The 21,720-nt window shown below is 50.9% G+C and overlaps 1 protein-coding gene across 2 annotated transcripts in view; it reads left to right on the top strand.

Moving 5' to 3' along the window:
- PTPRU (protein tyrosine phosphatase receptor type U) overlaps positions 1-21,720 on the top strand; it is a 78,999-nt gene that overhangs the window by 18,206 nt on the left and 39,073 nt on the right. For both annotated transcript variants that reach the window (XM_084874831.1, XM_084874830.1), the window contains exons 2-11: positions 562-693; positions 3,684-3,955; positions 4,410-4,491; positions 4,600-4,715; positions 5,031-5,205; positions 5,805-6,098; positions 15,483-15,791; positions 19,933-20,042; positions 20,383-20,584; positions 20,902-21,004. In XM_084874831.1, the coding sequence (XP_084730957.1) occupies positions 562-693; positions 3,684-3,955; positions 4,410-4,491; positions 4,600-4,715; positions 5,031-5,205; positions 5,805-6,098; positions 15,483-15,791; positions 19,933-20,042; positions 20,383-20,584; positions 20,902-21,004 (1,795 nt within the window). The remainder of the gene's footprint in view (positions 1-561; positions 694-3,683; positions 3,956-4,409; positions 4,492-4,599; positions 4,716-5,030; positions 5,206-5,804; positions 6,099-15,482; positions 15,792-19,932; positions 20,043-20,382; positions 20,585-20,901; positions 21,005-21,720) is intronic.

Genomic DNA, 21,720 nt, shown 5'->3' with positions numbered 1-21,720 from the left:
TCATGACCCTGCCGGTCCCGGGGCCTACTGTCTATCCTCTATGGCAAGGTGAGGGGCAGGTGATGGGCCCTGACCAGCAGCCAGGAGATCTCAGTTCAAACCCCACCTCTGTCACTAACCAGCTGTGTGACCTTAAGGAACTCATTCAGCTTCTTTGGGCCTTGGTTTCCTCATCTGTAAAATGGGGGTGATTCTAGTCTGGATCTCATGAGTTATTGTGAGGTTCTAATGATATAGCAGTAATGATAACTAGTTTTGTTGAGTGGGGTCTTTGATGGGTGGTTGAGCAGTGTGTGTGGGGGGTGTCCTGGGAAGTACTGGGGGAGTGGGCAATGTGGGGAGGTCTGCAATTGGGAGGAGACAATGAAAAGAGGGCCTTGGTAGAGGGAGAGGGTGGAGGAGGGAGAGTTTTGTTGGAGGGAGCAGTGAGGGGACGGCCTGAGGAGACGGAGGGGGGCTGGCTGGGTAGGAAGGAAGTGTGGGGCACCTGGAGGTAGTCCAGGAGCCCCGCTGGCTAGCAGCCCTGCCCTCGCCGTGGCTAACCAGGCCCTGCCCTCACAGCTGGCTGCACCTTCGAGGAGGCCAGTGACTCAGCCGTGCCCTGTGAGTACAGCCAGGCCCAGTACGATGACTTCCAGTGGGAACAGGTGCGGATCCAGCCTGGCACCCGGGCTCCTGCGGACCTGCCCCACGGTGAGTCCACTCTGTCACCATTCCCCACCCTGCCCCTCTGCTGTGTGACCTTGGCTACATTACTTAACCTCTCTGGGCCTCATCTGCTTTGGCATCTGCAATGACATACATGACACTGTGAAGGTGAAACTCTCTGGACCCTGCCCAGCTATGTACATCAGGGAGTTCCCCCGTAAAATGGGTGCGGGTTCAGGTAGTCAAGACCCTCTTTTTCTCACCTGGCTGGCGTAGCTCAGTGGATGAGCATCCACCTATGAACCAGGAGATCACGGTTCGATTCCTGACTAGGGCACATGCCGGGATGTGGGCTCAATCCCCAATGGGGGGCTTTCAGAAGGCAGCCAATCAATGATTCTCTCTCATCATTGATGTTTCTCTCTTTCCCTCTCCCTTCCTCTTTGAAATAAATAAAAATAGATTTAAAAAAAGAGAAAAGACTCTCTTTATTCACTGAGAGCCTCTGAATCCTGGGTTCCCAGGATTTGAGGATGCTGACAGAGCAGTAACATTGGGGCTGAATGTGCATAAAACCTTCCTTCCTCTGCCCCTGTTTCCTGCAAGTCCTGGACCCTTCCCACTCCACAGTGCCCTGCCCTGTTTCAGACTGGAGCCCCGTGGCATTGTGAGTCCTGGATTCAGAAGACTAATGCCATGGATTCTAGTCCTGGCCTCCTGCTCTGAGGATGGCCCCTGGAACACTGGTTCCAGAATCACAAAGACTGAGCTGCAAATCCTGGCGTTAGCACTTTACCAGCTATGTGACCTGGGCAACTCACTTTATTTCTCTGAGCTCCCGTTTTCTTAACTGTAAAATGGGGAGAAAATGGTTATTGGATAAGGTCTATATAAAGTACATAACATGGGTGACATGTAGGGGTTCAATGGATGTTTAGTTGCTATTGTTGGAGGTATTTGAGGGAGCCCAATTATTAGCACCCCTCTTCACTGATGCAGAATCAACTGGGAGTGAAGAAAAGGGTAAGACAGGTAGAGGCCAACATATCAACCGTATTACCGATTAAAGCTGGGTGGGAGGAGAGAGCATAGTGTGAGAACCACATGGGCTTGCGGAGGGAGCCTCGGAATTGGACGGTCTGCGGACCCCTTCCTCTGCCTGTCACCGAAGTGGGCTGGGGGCTCAGCTCTCAGCAACTGCTGTCAGGGTGCAGGGAAGGGCGGCGAAGATTCTCAGTGGTGAGGCCAGGGATTGAAGCCAATAGGTGCGAGGCCCTCCACTGCCTGGCCTGGGCGGCCTCCAAATCCTCATCTCTTATCATTGGCGTTGCCTCCTGGAGGCCTCCCTGCCTCCCCCTCTGTGCCCCTGTGCCCTCCGTGGGGCTTTCGTCTCTGCCTCTGTAGGGCTCTCAGTCCCTGTGTGATCTCTGTACTATCAGGTGTCAGAGTCTGGTCTGGGTGATGATGATCCGTCAAGGGGCCCAAGGGCACTGTGTGGGCTGCCTCCATGTCCCCAGGGCCGCACTCTCAGGCTGGTACATGGTTGGCACTCAGGTTCAAGGTGATTCAAATTCACCTTCAACAGTCCTGACCACTCTGTGTGGGCTCCCTCTGTTCTCCCCTTCCCCTTCCCTCACACAGATATATCCAGTGGGAGAGGAGAAAGAGAAATGTAGAAGTGGCATGGGCCTTGTGCTGGGTCCCGGGGATGCAGTGGTCAGCAAGATGGGCACCGCCTCTGCTCCCTCCGTGCTCTCCTTTGAGGGGAGGGTATTAGGGGGAGAGAGAAGGAAAGGAGGAGGATTTGCACTCAAAGACAGAGAGCAGGCGAGAGAAAGCAGAGCCACAGGACTGAAGGGAGTAAGGAAAAGAAGGGTGGGGGGAGGCAGAGAGAGGAAGAGCGAGCAGAAGGAGGAGACAAGAACAAAGTGTCAGATTGAAAGGGGGAGAAAAACACCCACAGCTGCTCACAGGGAGAGGAGCGGGAGGCCAGGGTGTGGGCCAATAAAGACTGGTGGGGACTGGGACCTGCCCCTTCCTGCGGGGGGGGGGGTGGGGGGGTGGGGGGGTGGGGGGGGTGGGGACCCGGGGTTTTGTTTACTACCCACCAGGACCGAACCGGAGCAGCCTCCCCAGGCTTCTGGCTCCCAGAGATGAATGAGATCCCCTCCTCGGAGTCCCTGGGGCGTCTTCCCAGAGATGGGAGCTGAATGAGCTTGTGTTGGCTGGCAGCCAAGCCCAGGAAGAGGCAGCGCTGGGTGGCTGTGGGCACCCTGTTGGCAGCTGCTGGGGCCTTCTCCCCACAGAAAGGAAGCCATCAGCCCTCCGCCAGGGCCTGAGGAGTCAGCCCACTCCCTCACCCTACATTCAGGCCAGCAGACAGCCAGCATTTCTCTGCAAACCAAGAGAAATGCAACCCAGGAATTTAGACTCAGGAGGTGGGGGCTGGGAGGGAAGTTCGAGTCTTTTCATTCGATCTGTTCTATGCATTCATTCTGCTTGGGTTCAGAGCCTGGGCTGGGAACACTGTGGAACCCTAAGGCATCATAGGCTGGTGGGAAACACGTACACCTTTATTAATGATCTAAGGGCCCGGAGAGAAGCCCACAGAGGGAGGTGGGGCGGGGGCAGACTTCAGAAGAGGTGGCCTCTGAGGGCTTGTCGCGCCAGACTCTTGACTGCTGAGATGAATGACATAGGCCCTGCCTCCAAGGACAGCTCAGAAGCCTTGGATCAGCATGAGCCTGGATTATGATCGCAGGTGGTGAGGAGTGAGAGAGGGTTGTGTTAAAGTCCGGTTTCTGTGTTTTTTTTTTTTTGTTTTTTTTTTTTCTCCAAGTCTCTCCTTTGGGAAATAGATGTAGGAAGGTGAAGGGACTTACCCAGTGAGTCAGGGCTGCATCCAGAACTCGGAAGTCCGGATTCATGGTGGGTCCAAATTCCTGGGGTCCTTTGTCTCTGCCTTCTCCTCTGTGCCCACCTGACCCTGGTCTCCAGGTCTCCTCAGCGCCTAACCCTTCCCCCTCTCTTTCCAGGCTCCTACTTGATGGTCAATGCTTCCCAGCATGCCCCAGGCCAGCGGGCCCATGTCATCTTCCAGAGCCTGAGTGAGAATGACACCCACTGTGTGCAGTTCAGCTACTTCCTGTACAGCCGGGATGGGCACAGCCCGGGCACCCTGGGTATCTACGTGCGGGTCAATGGCGGCCCCCTGGGCAGCGCTGTCTGGAACATGACTGGCTCCCATGGCCGCCAGTGGCACCAGGCTGAAATGGCTGTCAGCACCTTTTGGCCCAACGAATATCAGGTGGGCTGACTCTGTGGTCAGCGTATGCCTGGGGTGGGGGTAGCGAGATGGCCTCAGCTTGAGGCCAGAGTAAGTGAGTGGCCGAGGATGGAATTAGTTTGTGTTCAACCTCAGGAGTCAGTCTGTGGCCAAGGACAGGTGTCAGTCTATGGTCAGCATTGGGTTCTTCAGTGACAGTTCAGTCTGGGTTCAACATCAGAGCTGGGGTCAAGAGTGAGCTGGAACTGTGCCGACCGGGAATCCCTGTCTGGCTGGGAAGAGTTCTGCTACTGGAAAGTAACTGTCCTCTGGCCTTGGCCTTGTTAGCTGAGTGCTGACACCCCCTCCCACAACGAGCTGGCTCTGCAGGTTTGAGGCCGGGGCTGGAGCAGAGCTGAAAGGGGGCTCTGTGGACACCTCCCCAGGCAGGGCTGGCGGCCTGTCCGAGTGACAGGGACCCTCCCGCCTCCCCCAGGTGCTGTTCGAGGCCCTCATCTCCCCGGACCGCAGGGGCTACATGGGCCTGGACGACATCCTGCTCCTCAGCTATCCCTGCGGTGAGTCCCAGCCGGCTGGGGAGCCAGGGGAGGGGTGCGGGCGGCCTCGGCTCCTGCCTGCAGGGGGGCGCAGGCCCCGCTCACCCCGCGGGTGTCATATTCCCGCAGCCAAGGCCCCGCACTTCTTCCGCCTGGGCGACGTGGAGGTCAACGCCGGCCAGAACGCCTCCTTCCAGTGCATGGCGGCGGGCCGGGCGGCGGAGGCGGAGCACTTCCTCCTGCAGGTGAGGACGGTGGGCCTTGGCCAGTGGGACTACTTCTGGGCACTGGCTCTCTCCGCCCCCTCGGGTGCCTCCACCCCCAGGACAGAGCGCGGCTCCGGGATCTCCCAAGCACATGGCCCATCAAAGGCAGAGCGACCGCCAACTTTCCTCACCCCGCACCTGCCTGGGCAGAGCCGGGTGCAGCAGCCCCGTGGCCCCCGGTGAAGGGGACGGCCCCGTGGGGCCAGGACAGTCACTGCTCCTCGCGCCGGGTCAGAGCGGGATGGGGACGCCCTCCCCGGCGCCCCTGACCCGGGCCCCCTCTCCCCTCCGCAGCGGCAGAGTGGGGCGCTGGTGCCCGCGGCCGGCGTGCGGCACATCAGCCACCGGCGCTTCCTGGCCACCTTCCCGCTGGCCGCCGTGGGCCGCGGGGAGCAGGACCTGTACCGCTGCGTGTCCCAGGCCCCGCGCGGCGCCGGCGTCTCCAACTTCGCGGAGCTCATCGTCAAGGGTGAGCGCGCGGCTCCGGAGGGCGGGGCCGAGGGGGAGGGGGGCGAAGAGAGGGGGTGGGGCAGGGTTTGGGGGGCGGGGTAACAAGGTCTCCAGGGGCGGGCTCTGACCGGAAAGGGGCCTGCAGAGGGGGCAGGGTTTCTCCAGAGAAAAGGTCTGATCGAGGGGGCGGGGTCTGTCTGATTGAGGGGGCGGGCAGGGGTCTGTCTGATTGAGGGACGGGGCCTGGGGTAGGAGGGGAGGGTTTAGGTGGGGGGGGGGGGTAGGGACAAGGTGTGAACTGGTAAGACGGGGTCAGGCCATAGGGACTGAGGGTTAACCCGAATAGGCTTGCGATCTGCTCCTGGAGGCGAGGACTTGGGCATCCGAGGGGAGTGAGGGAGAGGGTGCGGGCTGAGAGGTGAGGCTGGGGTCAGACTTTGGGGTGGGGTGCCCTTTATGGTCCCGGGCATTGAATGGGGGCGGGGGAGGCATTCTGGCTGCGGACCTGGGGGTCGGTTGCATGGAAGGCCTGGAAGGGCGCTTGGGATCTGGGTGTTATGGGACGTGGAGCTGGGGTCCCGGACCTCACAGCAGCATCCTTTACCCTATGTCCTCTAGAGCCCCCCACGCCCATCGCGCCCCCGCAGCTGCTGCGCGCAGGCCCCACCTACCTCATCATCCAGCTCAACACCCACTCCATCATCGGCGACGGGCCCATCGTGCGCAAGGAGATCGAGTACCGCATGGCGCGCGGCCCGTGGGCCGAGGTGCATGCTGTCAACCTGCAGACCTACAAGCTGTGGCATCTGGACCCCGACACCGAGTACGAGATCAGCGTGCTCCTCACGCGCCCGGGGGACGGCGGCACTGGCCGCCCCGGGCCGCCCCTGGTCAGCCGCACCAAGTGCGCGGGTGAGTGTGGGCTCTGAGCATCCAAGGGCCGGGGCCGCACTCTGAGAGGTAGTATGGCCTGCATCTGTGCTTCTAAAACCTGCTAAAACGTGATTTCTCCCCAGTCCTTGTTATGGAAAAGATAATAATAGCTAACACTTTGTGCCAGACACATAACACACATGTGCGTGCACACGCATGCTCTCTCTCTCTCTGTTACTGATTTAAAACTCACAACACCCAAAAACCTGTAAATGAATATTCATAGCAATACTGTTCATATCCGTTTTATAGATGAAAAATTAGAGAGGGTGAAACATTTTAGAGAGAGGAAGGGAGAGGGAGAGAGTGAAAAGTCAGTGAGGTACAAAGATGTATCTGGCCCAGAGCTAGCAAGTGGCCGGAACTTGCTTTGGAACCCTTGCCTGGCTGGCTCCAGACTGTGGCCATAATTTGACATTATGTTACCTAGATAAAATAAACAGCTTCACACCAAATGAAAGTGAGTTATTACATTGTCGCTGGAGTCTCTGGTCTGGGCTCTGGAGCCTGAGGCTGGAGCTTGCATGTTGAAGGCTGCAGCATCTGCTAGGAGTGATGGCACACCTGCACCAGAGGAGCCTTTTTTTAATCCGAAGAGAACTTGAGAACAGAACAATTTTCTCACGCTGTGATTTAAGCGTTTGTTTTTAATTGGATTTTTTATTATAATAATTATAGATTTATATGCAGTTGTCAGACAAAAGGGAGAATTCCCTATACACTCTACCCATTTCCTGCAATGGTAACATTTCCCCAAACTGCAGTATAATATCACAATCAAGATTCTGACAGGGATACAACCCACAGATCTTATTCAGACGTCTCCAGTTTCACGTGTTGCCATTTGTGTATGTGTGTGTGTATTTAGTTGCCATTTGTGTGTGTGTGTGTGTGTGTGTGTGTGTGTGTGTGTTTTGTTCAATATAATTCCTGGAGATTCATCCGAGTTGTTGTGTATGTCAATAGTTTATTCTTTTTTATTGCTGAGTAGTATTCTGTGGTATGGATATACCAGATTTTGTTTAACCTTTCACGGGTTGAAGGACATCTGGACTGGTACCACTTTTTGGCTATTACAAATAAAGCTGCTATGAGCATTTGTGTATAGGTTTTTCATGATCATAAACTTTCATTATTTCTGGGATAAATGCCATATGACTCCACTGCTGGGTCATATGGTAAGGGCATATTCAGTTTTATCAGAAACTGCCAGGATGCCTGTATATTTTACATTTTCACCAGCAATGTAGGAGTGATTCAATTTTCTGCATCCTTGCCAAAATTTGGTGGTGTCATAGTTTTCGTTACTTTAGCCATTTTGAGAGGTGCGTAGTAATATGCCATCCTGGTCTCAATTTGCATTTCCTTGATGCCTGGTGATGTTGAACATCTTTTCATGTGCTGTTTGCCATCTGCATTTCTCTTCCGTGGATTGTTTATGTCTTTGCCCGTTTTCTGAGTGGATTATTCATATTTTACTGTTGAGTTTTGATAAGTATTTACACATTCTACTTATTAGTCCTTTTGTTGGATATGTAGTTTGGAAATACTTTTCTCCCAGCTTTTAACTTGTCTGTTTAGCCTCTTTACCTGGTTTGTCACAGGACAACCACTTTTAATTTTGATGAGGCCAATTTATGAAAAATTTATTTTATTAATTGTGCTTTTGCTGTCAAGTTTAAGAACTCCTTGCCTAACCCTAGATTCCAAACATTTTCTCCAAGGTGTTTTCCCCCCTTAAAAGTGTAAAAATAATTGTTTTTAAAAAAATATATTTTTATTGATTTCAGAGAGGGAGAGGGAAAGAGAGATAGAAATATCAATGATCAGAATCACTGATTGGCTGCCTCCTGCACACCCCTACTGGGGATAGAGCCCACAATCCTTGATTGGAATTGAACCTAAGACCCTTCGGTCCACAGGCTGATCCCTTATCCCCTGAGACAAATTGGCTAGGGCTAAAATAATTTTACTTTTTACACTTATGGTAAGTCCACGATCCATTTTGAGTTAATCTTTGGATAAGTTACAAGGTTTAGGTTGAGGTTTATTTATTTTTTTTTGCCATATTCTTGTTTTTTAAAAAAAATATATATTTTATTGATTTTTTTACAGAGAGAGAGAGAGCTAGAGAGCTAGAAATGTCGATGAGAGAGTAACATTGACCAGCTGCCTCTTGCACACCCCCTACCGGGGATGTGCCCGCAACCAAGGTACATGCCCTTGATTGGAATGGAACCTGGGACCTTTCAGTCCGCAGACCGACGCTCTACCACTGAGCCAAACCGGTTTCGGCCGTATTCTTGTGTTTTTAAAAGCTGATCTGGGAATCACCTAAAATTCCAGTTTAATGCTACATTTGAGGAAATCCTTGGGTGGTGGGCCGGAGTATTCCAGTGGGATTAGTTTCTAGCTGAGGGATCTGGGTCAGGTTATTTAGCCACTTGGAACTTTAGTCCCCTTGTTTTATAAAACGGGAATCATTTTACCATACAGAGAGTGAAGATCCATTCAGAAAATGGCTATTGAGTGCCTATTATGTGCCAGGACGATTATAGCTGTGAGGGGTATAGGACTGGGACAAAGGTTACTAGCATGAGAGTTCTTCTGCCTGGGGAGCTCACATTTTGGTGGGAGGAGACAGGAAACAACGAAATTCATAGTTTGTCAAATGATAGTAAGTGCTAGGGAGGGGTGTGTGTGGTGGTAGGAGGACTGTTATTTTAAAAAGGCTCAAGAGTCTAGTTTACTGAGAAGGTGACATTTTAGCAGAGACCGGAAGGAGGTGAGGACTGGGCCATGCAGGAAGCTGGAGGCATTGTGGGGGTGGGGGTGGGAGTAGGGTGGGGGTGGGGGCGGGGATGGGGGGGAGGGTGGTCCGGTGGCGGTGCGGGGAGGAGCATTCCAGGCTGACTGAGAATAGTAAGCTCAGTCTAGGCTGGAGCATGCTTGGCATGTGTGAGGAGCGGCAAGGAGACCAGTGTGGCTGCAGGCTAGTGAGTGAGGGGGAGGGGGCAGGAGAGAAGGTCATGACCACATTGGGGATGTGGGACTCAGGGCCGTTTCACTTTGAGTGAGCTGGGGAGCCACAGTGGGGTCTGGAGAGCAGCAGTGCCCTTACCTGCTTTGTTTAAAGGGATGATTCTGGCCCTTTTGTGGAGCAGAGACTCTGGGAGAGGAAGGGGACCGAGGAGGGGCCAGTGAGGAGGCTACGGCAGCAGTCAGCGGAGAGATGGCGGAGGCCGAGAGCTGGGAGGAAAGGGGGAGGTGGTGAAAAGTGGTTAGAGTTTGGGTTTGTGCTGACGGTAGAGCTAACTGCGCTTGCTGACGGATTGGAAATGCATCGAGAGAGAAGGGAAGGGAGAGAAGTCAGGGGTGGCTCCCAGGTGTTTTGTTTGAGCAGCTGGGAGGATGGAGTTGTCATTTCCTGTGAAGGAGCAGACTTGGGGAGGGGCAGCTGTGACGGGGTTCGGAGATCAGGAGTGCTGTGTTGGAGCTGTTGATTTAGTCGGCCAGTGGAGATACTATCCGGCCGATGGATTTATGAGTGTGGAGTTCAGAGAAGTGGTTCCGGTCGCAGATTCGAACGTGGATTTCATCGGTATAGACGTGGCGTAGATGGCATTTAAAGCCATGCGACTGGATGAGGTCATCTATGCGGGTGGTTCCCAGCCAGGGGTGATTTGTCTCCCAGGAGACATTGGCAGTGTCTGGAGGCATATTGGTTGTCACACCTGGGGTTGGGGTGCTGATGGCATGAAAGCGGGGAGGAAGCAGAGAAGCTGCTAAACATCCTGTGATGCACAAACAGCTCCTCACAGCAAAGGATTACCTAGTCCACATGTGTCAAACACAAGGCCCGCGGGCCAAATCCAGCCCGCCAGGCCTTGCAATGTGGCCCGCACCGCGCTGTCATCACTGCACTCCGCTGTCAGTTTATGACATTGTCAGTTATGACTGTTCAGTAAACCATTCGGCCCGCGATTTAGGCTGGATTTTAGATTTTGGCCCCTTCTCTGATTGAGTTCAACACCCCTAACCTAGTCCATAATGTCGACAATGCCGAGGCTGAGAACCCCGGATTTAGTCCTTGGGTTTTTAGGAAATAAGTGGAGATGGAAGGGAGGACTTGTGAAGCCTCCAGTGTGTTGAACGCAATGCAGGTAATTGCATACAAATGCAGCAAATGCGTGGGAAATCCTGGTATAGTGCCTACCTCACAGGAGGCACTCAGTCGTTTTATGGCGTTTTGAACTCGCCAGAGCCAGTTCTGGCCTGGTACTCAGAACAAACGAAGCCAGTGCTAGGGGTCCATGGAGAATCTCCCCTCCGTGCACAGATGGGGCACTGAGACCCCGAGAGGGGCAGGCACTCACTGGTGATCACACAGAGGGTTAACAAACCAGGTTTCCGCACGGCCAGCATGGCTCAGAGATTGAGCATCGACTTTTGATGTGAACCAGGAGGTCGTGGTTTGATTCCTGGGCAGGGCACGTGCACGGGTTACGGGTTCGATCCCCAGTGAGGGGGCGTGCAGGAGGCAGCCGATCAGTGATTCTTTCTCATCATTGATGTTTCTATCCTTCCTTCTCCCTTCCTCTCGGAAATAAAAAAAGTAAATGAAACCAGGTTCCCTGGTGACGGCTGTTAATCCCATTTTACAGATGAGTAAATTGAGATTTGGAGATGTAGTCACTTGCCCAAAGCTACACAGTGAGTCCACAGTAGAGTCAGGACCAAAGTTGGAACGCACTGACTTCCAATCCACTGTTGGAAACAACAACAAAACAGCTGCCGTCGTGGGCTGAGCGCCCGCTTTGTGCCAGGTACTCTAAACACTTCTTCCCACAGGCTGGCCAGGATGGAAGCTCGGGCAGGACCCCCACGGCTCACCCTGCCCCTTTAAATTATATGGCTCATCCTGTCCCTTTAAATTACATGCTTCTTGTTGTTGACATAACCGCCCCCTCCTTGCTTAGGTGCCTGGGCCAGGGGTTGCTTTGTTGTTGGCCAGCTGTGTTGTCATCTCCTCTATCCCCCTGACACTCCCCTCCCACAGTATTATTGGCCATAAAAACAATAATATAATGTCAGTAGAAGGCATCTTTAAAAATCGCTCTAAATCTCAGCATCCTAGCCCAACAGCTGTTTTAGTTTTCCTGCCTTCTTCAAATCTCTGCCCATATGTCTACAGCACACATTTTTGTACCCTTGTCATTGGGATGTAGAAAGCGTTTGTATTCTGCTTCCTTTGCTTGATGTTGTTATATGGGTTATGTTGTTTATAATTATGTTTATTGGCTGTAGAACTCTGTTGAGTGTCTCCATATTGCTGGACTATTTGTTTCTAGACTCCTATGGTTATAAATAATACTACACTGAAACAGGGCTTAGCTCGCTTTATTTCCTTCCCCAGTTTCCGTTAGGATAAATAAATAGGAGTGGTCTAAGAAAGAGCTTTGGCATATAATGCTTTATTTTAATTTAAGAAATATATTGTTATTGATTTCAATGATGAGAGAGAATCATTGACCAGCTGCTTCCTGCACACCCCACACTGGGGACGGAGCCCATAACCCAGGCATGTGCTCTGACTGGGAATTGAACCGTGACCTCCTGGCTCACAGGTCGATGCTCAACCACTGAGCCACGATGGCCAGGCAACATATATCGCTTTACAAAATGGTGGTGCTAATTTATACTGCTACCAGTACCTCACCTTAGTGCACACATATTCGTTCTCGAATATGAGCTGGGCAGTTTGACCCATTTTATGTAATTCTCACACTTGCTGTCCACAAAGTAGGTGTTATCTTCATTTTTCTTTTTTTTCTAGTCAAGGACCATATGTCCAAAGAGTTGAGTCACTTGCCTGAAGCTACAGAATTAATAAGGGTTAGATTAGGGTTTGAAATTTGGAGCCCTGGACCCCATTCCAGAGTCCCTTCCACCAGAAACAGCCGAATGGCTCAGGGTTATTGTACCCGCATTAGCATTATTAAAATAAACGCATTCGGATTAATTTAACAGATGTGAGCCGTTAGCCTCGTTGTTTTAATGTGCATTTTGACCCTTGATCTCCGAGTGGCCTGCAGCCCTGTGGAATTCAGCGGGATGGGGCTTTGAGGGCCCCATGCTCTGTTTTGCCAACGTGTGCTGGCAGCTGAAGAGAGTGTGTCTGGGTGCCAGATGGTTTTTGGAAACACAGAGAGACTCATGAATTCACACCCCTCAATCAACATATCAGTCTCTAGTCAACAAACTATTTGAGCCTCTGGATCTGCCCAGATTTGATCAGGGTGGGGGGGGGGGGGAGATGCAGGGAAAAGTGAGCTTTCTTTTCAAAGACCCCTCAGTCGGGCGAGGTAGGCGGGGGCTGACACAGCTGGTGCGGAGTGAGATGGCCCCGTGGGAGGGTGGACGTTTCATCCTCCAGTTGAGGTTGCTATTTTGTGCCCTGAACCTGAGCAGGCCGCCAGTGCTTAAAAATCTGGAGGTTTCACATACAAACCTAAACTTCTGGCTTCTCTTTAAAAAAAAAAAAAAAAAAAAAAGGGGAGGATCTGGCAACCCCGAGCCTGTGTCCTGCCTGGCAACACCGCCTGGAGCTGGGCGGCAGCTGCCCTTTTAGGATGGGATGCTCATCGCCCTGTTTGTCATAGTCCCGGCCCAGTCTGTGTCTCCAGTTTACACAGTGTCCTACGCCCTTCTCTGAATCTGCAGGAGGGCAAAGGCAGCAGGGAGGATGGAAAGGAATGTGGGGCAGGTACTTCCAGGGGTAGGGATGGTGTGAATTGAGCTGCAGGGACCAAGACCTGCTCTCATTAGTGCACATAAAGCAGTGGTGCTTTGGCTCCCATAGACGCCTTGGGACAGCCAGGACCAGAGCCCGAAAGTCAGGGAATACAGCTACGACCTCTGAACAAGAGAGCAGAGTGAGTATACGCAGAGTCCGCCCCCTCCACCCCAGACACGTAAGAATGGTGGGTTCAAACAAAACCGCCTAGGAAAACATTAGGAAAATCTATGTGGGCCAGGAACGGGGAAGAGAATATAAGTGCAGGACGTGGGCTTGCAGCCAGCAGCCCGCAGGTTGCAGCGAGCAGTGGGAGCCAGCTCTTTCATGTCCTTGACGGACGGGGATAGGGAGCCAGACTGTAAGAAGTCAGAGATGGGCCTTGCTCCTAGCAGGTGCTGACCTGTCTCTTTGGAGGCCGGGTCTATGACTGAAGACGCGGTTTGCCTGTGGCTCAAGGAAGGAGAGAGTGCAGGGAGGAAACAGAAAGTGTCACGGTGCTGTCCTTGGGGCCAGCCTCGAACGCTGTCCTCCCCGTGTGTCTGAGTCAAGAGCAACCTGGGGTGATGTTTCCCTTTGCATCTTCTTTGTCAAGGACATCCCGAGCTCATTAATCATGTCACAAATGATGACAGGGACACACTGAATCCTCGTAAGAGGCCCGGCAGCAGTACCCTCACCTGCTCCTTAAGGTGTGTCTGGAGGTCCTCTACCCGGGACACTTTGCAGGTACTCGCAGAAGCTCACTTTGGAGGTATGGAGACCACATTTCACAGAACCAGGGTGCCAGAGAGAAAAGGATCCTTACAAATCATCAATCTTGGCCTCTTTGCTCGTTTTCCAGGCGAGGAAATGGAGGCCCCGAGGTTTGCCTGAGGTCATACAGCTGGTTAATGCCGACGCAGGCCTGGGCGCTGAGCCCCTGGATTCCATCCTGGCTTCACTTCAGAAGCTTCAATTGTTGCTTTTATTTTGTTTTTTTAAAAAGATTTAAGCCGAAACCGGTTTGGCTCGATGGATAGAGCGTCGGTCTGCGGACTGAAGGGTCCCAGGTTCGATTCCGGTCAAGGGCATGTACATTGGTTGTGGGCACATTTCCAGTAGGGAGTGTGCAAGAGGCAGCCGATCGATGTTTCTCTCTCATCAATGTTTCTAACTCTCTATCCTCCCTTCCTCTCTATAAAAAATCAATAAAATATATAAAAAAAATAAAAAGATTTTAAAATAGATTTTTAGAGAGACAGGAAGGGAGAGGGAGAGAAAGAGGGGGGAAAACATTGATGGGAGAGCAGAACATCGATTGGCTGCCTCCTGCACAACCTCCATCAGTGACTGAGCCCACAGCCTGTCATGTGCCTGACTGGGAAGTGAACCAGCAACCCTTTGCTGCAATGGGACAACACTCAACCAACTGAGCCATGCCAGCCAGGGCGAGAAGCCTCAGGACTTTAATTTATAAAATGGGGACAACTTTCTGGTCCCACAGAATCATCAAGAAGCTATAACACATTCCTCCCTTGTTTGAGTACCTGTCTCTCCTGGTGTAATTTTTTTTTGGACGGTGAATTCTTAAAAATTCACCTGAGTAGTGGTTTAAGATAATGGATTCTGGAGCCAGCTTGTCCTGGTTTAGATCTCAGCTTTACCACTTACTGTCTATGTAACCGTGGGAAAGCTGCTTAATCTCTCTGTGCCTCCATTTCCACATCTTTAGGACAGGGCTAATAATAGCACCTGCCTATTGGGTTAAAGTGAGGATTAAATAAAATAAAGCATTTTAAAGGCTCTCAAACAATGCCTGGCATATGCAAAGCCTCCAGTAAATGTTAACTGCCATTATTATTATATTATTATTATTATTATTATTATCCTTACATAACATGTATTTCCCTTTTTGCTTTGGCAGCCAGGGAACTCACCACCCAATTTGAATCTTACATTTAGGATCTCTCCCTCCCCCACTCCCTCTTTCTCAGGACTTAATGGCATGCATTTCTGTTTCCCCAACATTCTCTGGCATTATTTAACTGTTTGACTCTAATTTCCTTTCTCATCCTGATTTCTAAATGGTATTGTATCATATGTTTCAAAACAACTTGGAATTTAATCACGTAAGAAAAATATAGCAATAGGCTGATTCAGATTGGCCTGATGGGGTCCAGGAATGAGGAGGTGAACTGTGTTCTTAAAACAAAAGTATAGCTAATCGTTGGTAGGGCCTATTGTGTATCAGCTTTTGTTGCATGTACTTGGCATGCAGGACCCTAAACTCCACAACCATGCTATGAGGCAGGGCTTATTATTATCTCATTTTGAAGCTGAGGAAACTAAGGCTCAGAGAGGTGGGGCGTCTCAGCCAGTGGTTGCCAGCTGCAAGAGGCAGAGCCAGGCTGCGGCTGTGGCCCCACCTGACTCCGGAACACACACTCCTACTTCCTGGGGGTCCCTGGAGCTCTAGGGGACAAAGGAGGGATGATTTTAGTCAGCCGACTGAGATGTTTTCTCTCTGACTTATCTTCCTCTTCTCTCCCCATTGCCTCTGCCTTCTCTCTTTCCCGGGGTTCCAGAGCCCATGCGGGCCCCCAAAGGCCTGGCGTTCGCGGAGATCCAGGCCCGCCAGCTGACCCTGCAGTGGGAGCCACTGGGCTACAATGTCACGCGCTGCCACACCTACACCGTGTCCCTGTGCTACCACTACATCCTGGGCAGCAGCCACAACCAGACGGTGCGGGAGTGCGTGCGGATGGAGCGGGGCGCCAGCCGCTACACCATCAAGAACCTGTTGCCCTACCAGAATGTTCACGTGCGCCTCGTGCTCACGAACCCCGAGGGGCGCAAAGAGGGCAAGGAGGTCACCTTCCAGACGGACGAGGACGGTAAGGTCCCCGGCCCCGGTCCCAGGCCCCCAGTGCCTCCTACAGACACCCCCTGTCTGAGGCTGGAATGCATATAGGACATTTTTTTTTTGGTTTAGGATTAAACCAACTCTATAACAACAAAGTCATGATAGCTAATATTATTCTCTGGAAGCCTTTGGGTTAACTGGTATAATTTCTTTCTTAAATGTTTGGAAGAATTCATCAGTGAAGCCATTGGAGTTTTCTTTGTGGCAGTGTTTTCTCATAACAGTTTTTTGTTACTTTATTTGTTTGTTAATCCTCACCCGAGGATATTTTTCCATTGATTTTTTTCCATTGAGGGGTAGAGACAGATGGAAAGAGAGAGAGAGAGAGAGAGAGAGAGAGAGAGAGAGAGAGAGAGAGAGAGAGAGAGAGATTGATTGGTTGCTTCCTGCACCAGCTCCAACCAGGGCAGGGGACTGAGCCTGCAACTGAGGTACATGCTCTTGACCAGAATCGAGCATGGGACTCTTCAGTCCATGGGCAGACGCTCTATCCACTGAGCCAAACTGGCCAGGGACACAGTTTTAATTTTAAAAATAGATTTTGGAATATTCAGATATATATTTTTTTAATATTACTTTTGGTGTACTGTGTTTTAAGGTATTTGTTCATTTTACCTAAATTGTCAAATTTCTTGTTATACGTTGATTATAATATTCTCTTATTACATTTATTTGATGTCTACAGGGTCTATGTGATATCTCCCTTTTCATTCCCGGTAATCCGCATCTTCTCTCTTAGGAGTTGAACTATGTTATTAAAATCATACCTAATATTTTGTAGGGCCTATTTCCTATTAGCTGTTGTATCACATACTATGCACATATTATCTTAAATTTCACAACCATCCTAGGAGGAGGGTCTATTATTATTATCTCATTTTGAAGCTGAGGACACTAAGGCTCAGAGAGGTGAAACAACTCAGCCAGTGTTTCCAGCAAATGTAGAGAAGGAAAAACAATTTTCTTTTTCTTCCCACCTTAGTTTCGTTGGCTGGGCCCTATAAATTGGACTGAGAAAAGACAGATTAACAAGGGAAAACTGGAGTTTATTACCATGTGACTTGCACATGCATGTGGGAGTGTGTGCTCAGTGATGAGTAACTCAAAGGGGTGGTTAGAACTTGGGCTTATATGGCATCTTAATAAAAGAACAATGAATTTTTAGAGAAGTGACAAAACAAAGGAAAAGGACCTTTTTAGGATCAGCAAATTATGAGAAGGCAAAAATACGGGGAGACTAGATAAGGGCTAGTTAGTAAAGTTTGTGTAGATTCTTCTAGTCTAGAGTTGTCCACTGATTAACTGCTTTCCTTCCAGGTAGAGAGGGGAAGGGGGCAGCTTTACAAATTTGTGTCCTTCTTTTAGGCCAGTGGTCGGCAAACTCATTAGTCAACAGAGCCGAATATCAGCAGTACGATTGAAGTTTCTTTTGAGAGCCAAATTTTTTAAACTTAAACTTCTTCTAATGCCACTTCTTCAAAATAGACTCGCCCAGGCCATGGTATTTTGTGGAAGTGCCGCATTCAAGGGGCCAAAGAGCCGCATGTGGCTCTTGTGCTGCAGTTTGCCGACCACGGTTTTAGGCTAATAGGGGAGGGTGGGGAACTTTCCTTGTATAGTCCTTACTTAACATCGTTGATAAGTTCTTGGAAACTGTGACTTTAAGTGAAACAACCTATAACACAACCAATTCTACCAGAGGCTTCATTGATATAAACCAAGTTTAAGTTCTGGTGGCATATTTCTGATTAATGACCCCAAACACTTCTAATGTTAAACATTTAAATAAATGTCAGCTATACACACATTTTAAAAAGATGGTTAAGCCAAAACCGTTTTTGGCTCAGTGGATAGAGCGTCGGCCTGTGGTCTGAAAGGTCCCAGGTTTGATTCTGGTCAAGGGCATGTACCTTGGTTTCGGGCACATCCCCAGTGGGGGGTGTGCAAGAGGCAGCTGATCGATGTTTATTTCTCACCGATGTTTCTAACTCTCTATCCCTCTCTCTTCCTCTCTGTAAAAAAATCAATTAAAAAATACATATAGAATAAAAAGATGGTTAAAAACAAGTAAGATAATTATTTTTCAACCCATTTATTCCAGTTCACGATTGAGGGAGCTGGAACTCAGGGCCCAAGTCAGGACCCCACCCTGGACAGGGCGCCCTTCCATCACAGGGCATAGCACAAGCACTCACTGGGATCATTCAGACACAGCACTCATCTCACACACACACATCTTGGGGACATGGGAAGACACTGGACTGCCCAGAGAAAACCCACAAGGACATGGGGAGAACAAATTCCACAAAGACAGTGACCCGGCCAGGAATCGATCATTTTTTTCTGATCAGCATTATAATGAACCATATTGAATGAAAAGACGTTATTCAAGGACCTGCTGTATCTGTTTCTCCTCAAGTCCCCTCTCAACTCAGCTCCAAATAATCTTTATGCCAAAGTGGCCTATTTCGGGGTGCCATACTCTGCTACCCTGCACAACCTCTCAAGTTCAACATCAGATTACTCTGTTCTTAAAATCTTTTGACCTCTGCCCTTCTCTCCCGCCCAAGGTATATTGTTGTGGCGTCACCCCATTCAGACCAGGCCTCAGTGGGGCTGCTCCACCTTCTTCCTTCTTTCTCTGCCCCGCTCCTTCCCCTCCCCCCAGTAACTGCTGGATATTTAACATTTTATGCTTTTCATGTAAGTATTACTATAATACTTCTAGGACGTACGCCTCTATCAAGAGGTCAGCTCAGTGAGTTCTCACAGACTGGACACATCAGGATAACTCACACCCAGACCAAGAAATAGCATCCCCGGCTCCTGGGACCCCCTTCCCCCCACAACCTCCCAAGAGGAACCACCATCCTGACCTGTAATGCCATTGATTAACTCTGCTTGGTTCTGAATTTCATAACAGTGAAATCATACAGTGTGTATTCGTTTTATAACAGTGAAAAGACTGGCTTCTTTCTCTCAACCTTTTGCTTGAGAGATTCGGCCATGTTGCGTGTTCAGTTCTATAGAACTTATTCTCATCGCTGAATAGATAGATGGTTCTGTGCAGATACCACCTTTATTTATCCTATTTACTCTTGTTGGGCGTCTCAGTTGTTTCCAGGGTTCAGCTATTTTAAATTGTGCTGTAAAGAAAAATCCTTGTAGATTTTTTTTGGAGTAGATTTACACATTTCTGATGGCTGTGTCCATCATAGGTAGCTAGATCCAGCTTCCCCAAGTGCTTGCATCAATGTACACTCGCACTAGCAGTTGTGTGAAAATTCCCGTTGCTCTGCATCCTCACCAACACTTGGAATTGTCTTTTGCGTTGTATCCTTTTGGCGGGCTGGGGGGTGGGGTGGGGGTGGGCTCATTTTCACACAGAGCACTGTGGCTCTCATTGATTGTTGTCTTGGTTTCTGCTTCCCCTGCCCTCGGAGCCCAGCTTCCCCACAGCGGTTTATTAAGGTGTTTTTCCAAACAAAGACCATCCTCTTCCTAGGAGAAATTCCTGTGACTGCTGTTAAGATGATACATGTGAACGAGAGCAGACAAAACAAAACAAAACCGTGCCCCCAAGGGTTTATGCTGAAATGCTAACTGTATTATTCTTTGGCTAATGGAACTGTAGGTGCCATTAATTTTCTTCATGCTCCTTTTGATTTTCTACATTGAACGTATTGTTTGTGTAATTAGAAAATTTCAGACAAGAATATATCTCTATCCACAATTCCGCCACTAATGCAGTTTGTTTTCGTTTCTCTGGCAAATGTTTGTGTTTTCTGAAAGCCACTTAACTGGGTCCAAATAGGACCATTCAAACATTCTTCTCAGCTGAATGCAACCTGCACAGTTATGACAATGCCAGCTACCCTTTTTGAGTACTCAGGAATGGGGTGAACCATAGGAAATTGTGGTAGGTATGTCGCATCATTTAATTTTGGTGAAAGAGGAGTTATCATCACCCCATTTCACTGATGAGGAAACCGAGGACCCAGAGAGGCTGAGTAATCTGAGCATACCAGTTAGGAAATGGTAAGGCTGGAATTTGAGTTCAGGTATCTGGCTACGCAGCCAGCTTCCCCCTGCCCATGCCCTTTCCCTCGCAGTGCCTGGTGGGATTGCAGCCGAGTCCCTGACCTTCACTCCACTGGAGGACATGATCTTCCTCAAGTGGGAGGAGCCGCAGGAACCCAATGGCCTCATCACTCAGTATGAGGTGGGTTTGGACCCCATTATAGCGAGGGCCTCTGGTGGAAGGCGGCACCCAGCTTGGAGAAGGAGATGCAGGGTGGGGGATGGGAGTGATCATTGAGGTTCCTTCAGCTGTGATCAGAGTCTGTGGGTTACAGAGACAAGGGACCGGAAGGCAGGAGAGAGAGGAGAAGGTGCCCAGAGGCCTGGGCGAAGGGGCAGGCACAGTCCCACTGAGCCTCTCCCTTGGCCCAGCCTTATCCCGAGCTCACCTGAATCATGATGGGAGGGAGGCTGTGGGGCCAGTGATGCCCTTCCCTATTCCTGTGCCTCCCCACCTGCCCACCTGCCCATCCTGCCCCCAGATCAGCTACCAGAGCATCGAGTCGTCAGACCCGGTGGTGAACGTGCCAGGCCCACGACGTACCATCTCCAAACTCCGCAATGAAACCTACCACGTCTTCTCCAACCTGCACCCGGGCACCACCTACCTCTTCTCCGTGCGAGCCCGCACCGGCAAAGGCTTCGGTCAGGCGGCGCTGACCGAGATCACCACCAACATCTCAGGTCAGCTCCGGCCCGTGGCCTGGCCCTTTTGGAGGAGACTCAGAATTCTGGGGTTTCGTGGGCACCGAGGGGGTGCGGGGGACCTCCTGGAGGTGGTTTGAGTGGGCTCCTGCTGAGAGAAATGAACCATTTAGGGTTTGAGGTCAGGGAGAATGAACAGAGGGCTTAGGAGACCGTGGTTAGTGGAATCAGAGGGCTGAGGTCAGGGGTCAGGGAAGCTCAAGTGAGAGAGAACCAGGAACCCAAGGCTGAGGGGGAAGAGATCTAAGGACAGGGGTCCAGGAAGGCGGTGCTTACGTTCCTGTCCCCTTCCCCAGCTCCCAGCTTTGACTATGCTGACATGCCGTCGCCCCTGGGGGAGTCTGAGAACACCATCACCGTGCTGCTGAGGCCTGCCCAGGGCCGCGGTGCGCCCATCAGGTGGGAGAGCCTGGACGGAGGGGTGGGAGGTCAGGGCCGGAGGGAGGAGGCCCCTGCTCTGACCCAGAGCCCCCACACAGGCCAGCTCACCCTGGTCCTCCTCAGTCTCCCACTCAGTTCAGTGCGTCTGGAAGAGGATGTTCTGTGGTCACGGGCAGGCAATGTCTGTTGCCACGCCCTCTGAGGCCATGGGAGTCTGGCGGTCATTGTCATGAGCTCTCTGGTCAGTGTCCAGCCTGAAGAGGTGACTGTCCAGGCTTCTCCAGAAGGCCTCCCCTCAGACACCTTGGAGCAGTGAACTTTGGGGCCTTCTTTCTTCTCGGCTTATTTCCTGGAGGGTTCTTCCCAGGGAGACGCAGGGATGGGCTTTCTAGGAGGCTGGGCAGCCAGCCGGATAGCGCCATCTCTCTGGTGTGGCTTCTCCATTTCCTTCCCCCAGAAGAGGCTGGGCTGCTGGTGCCATGGTGGCTGCCTTTGCTGGGGAGAAGGTGCGGGCAGCAAGTACGCGTGTGAGAGAAAGACATGGGATGTGTGGATGCGATGCCTGGTGTGGATGTGAGAGTGTGTGTAGGTGAGAGGTTGAGGGTTTTGTGGGGTTTGTGCACATACTCACTGCCAGCCAGACACCATGCTAGGGACTTTACTTGCATGGACATACACTGAGATTATTATGATCTCTGAACGCATAATAATCTGGCCACTCAGTGTATAATAAA

The sequence above is a fragment of the Pipistrellus hanaki genome (assembly GCF_964339955.1).
Source record: "Pipistrellus hanaki genome assembly, chromosome: 2".
In the NCBI taxonomy this organism is placed as follows: Eukaryota; Metazoa; Chordata; class Mammalia; order Chiroptera; family Vespertilionidae; genus Pipistrellus; species Pipistrellus hanaki.
Note: the sequence above shows the minus strand (reverse complement) of the source record. Positions and strands in the feature narration are given on the sequence as shown.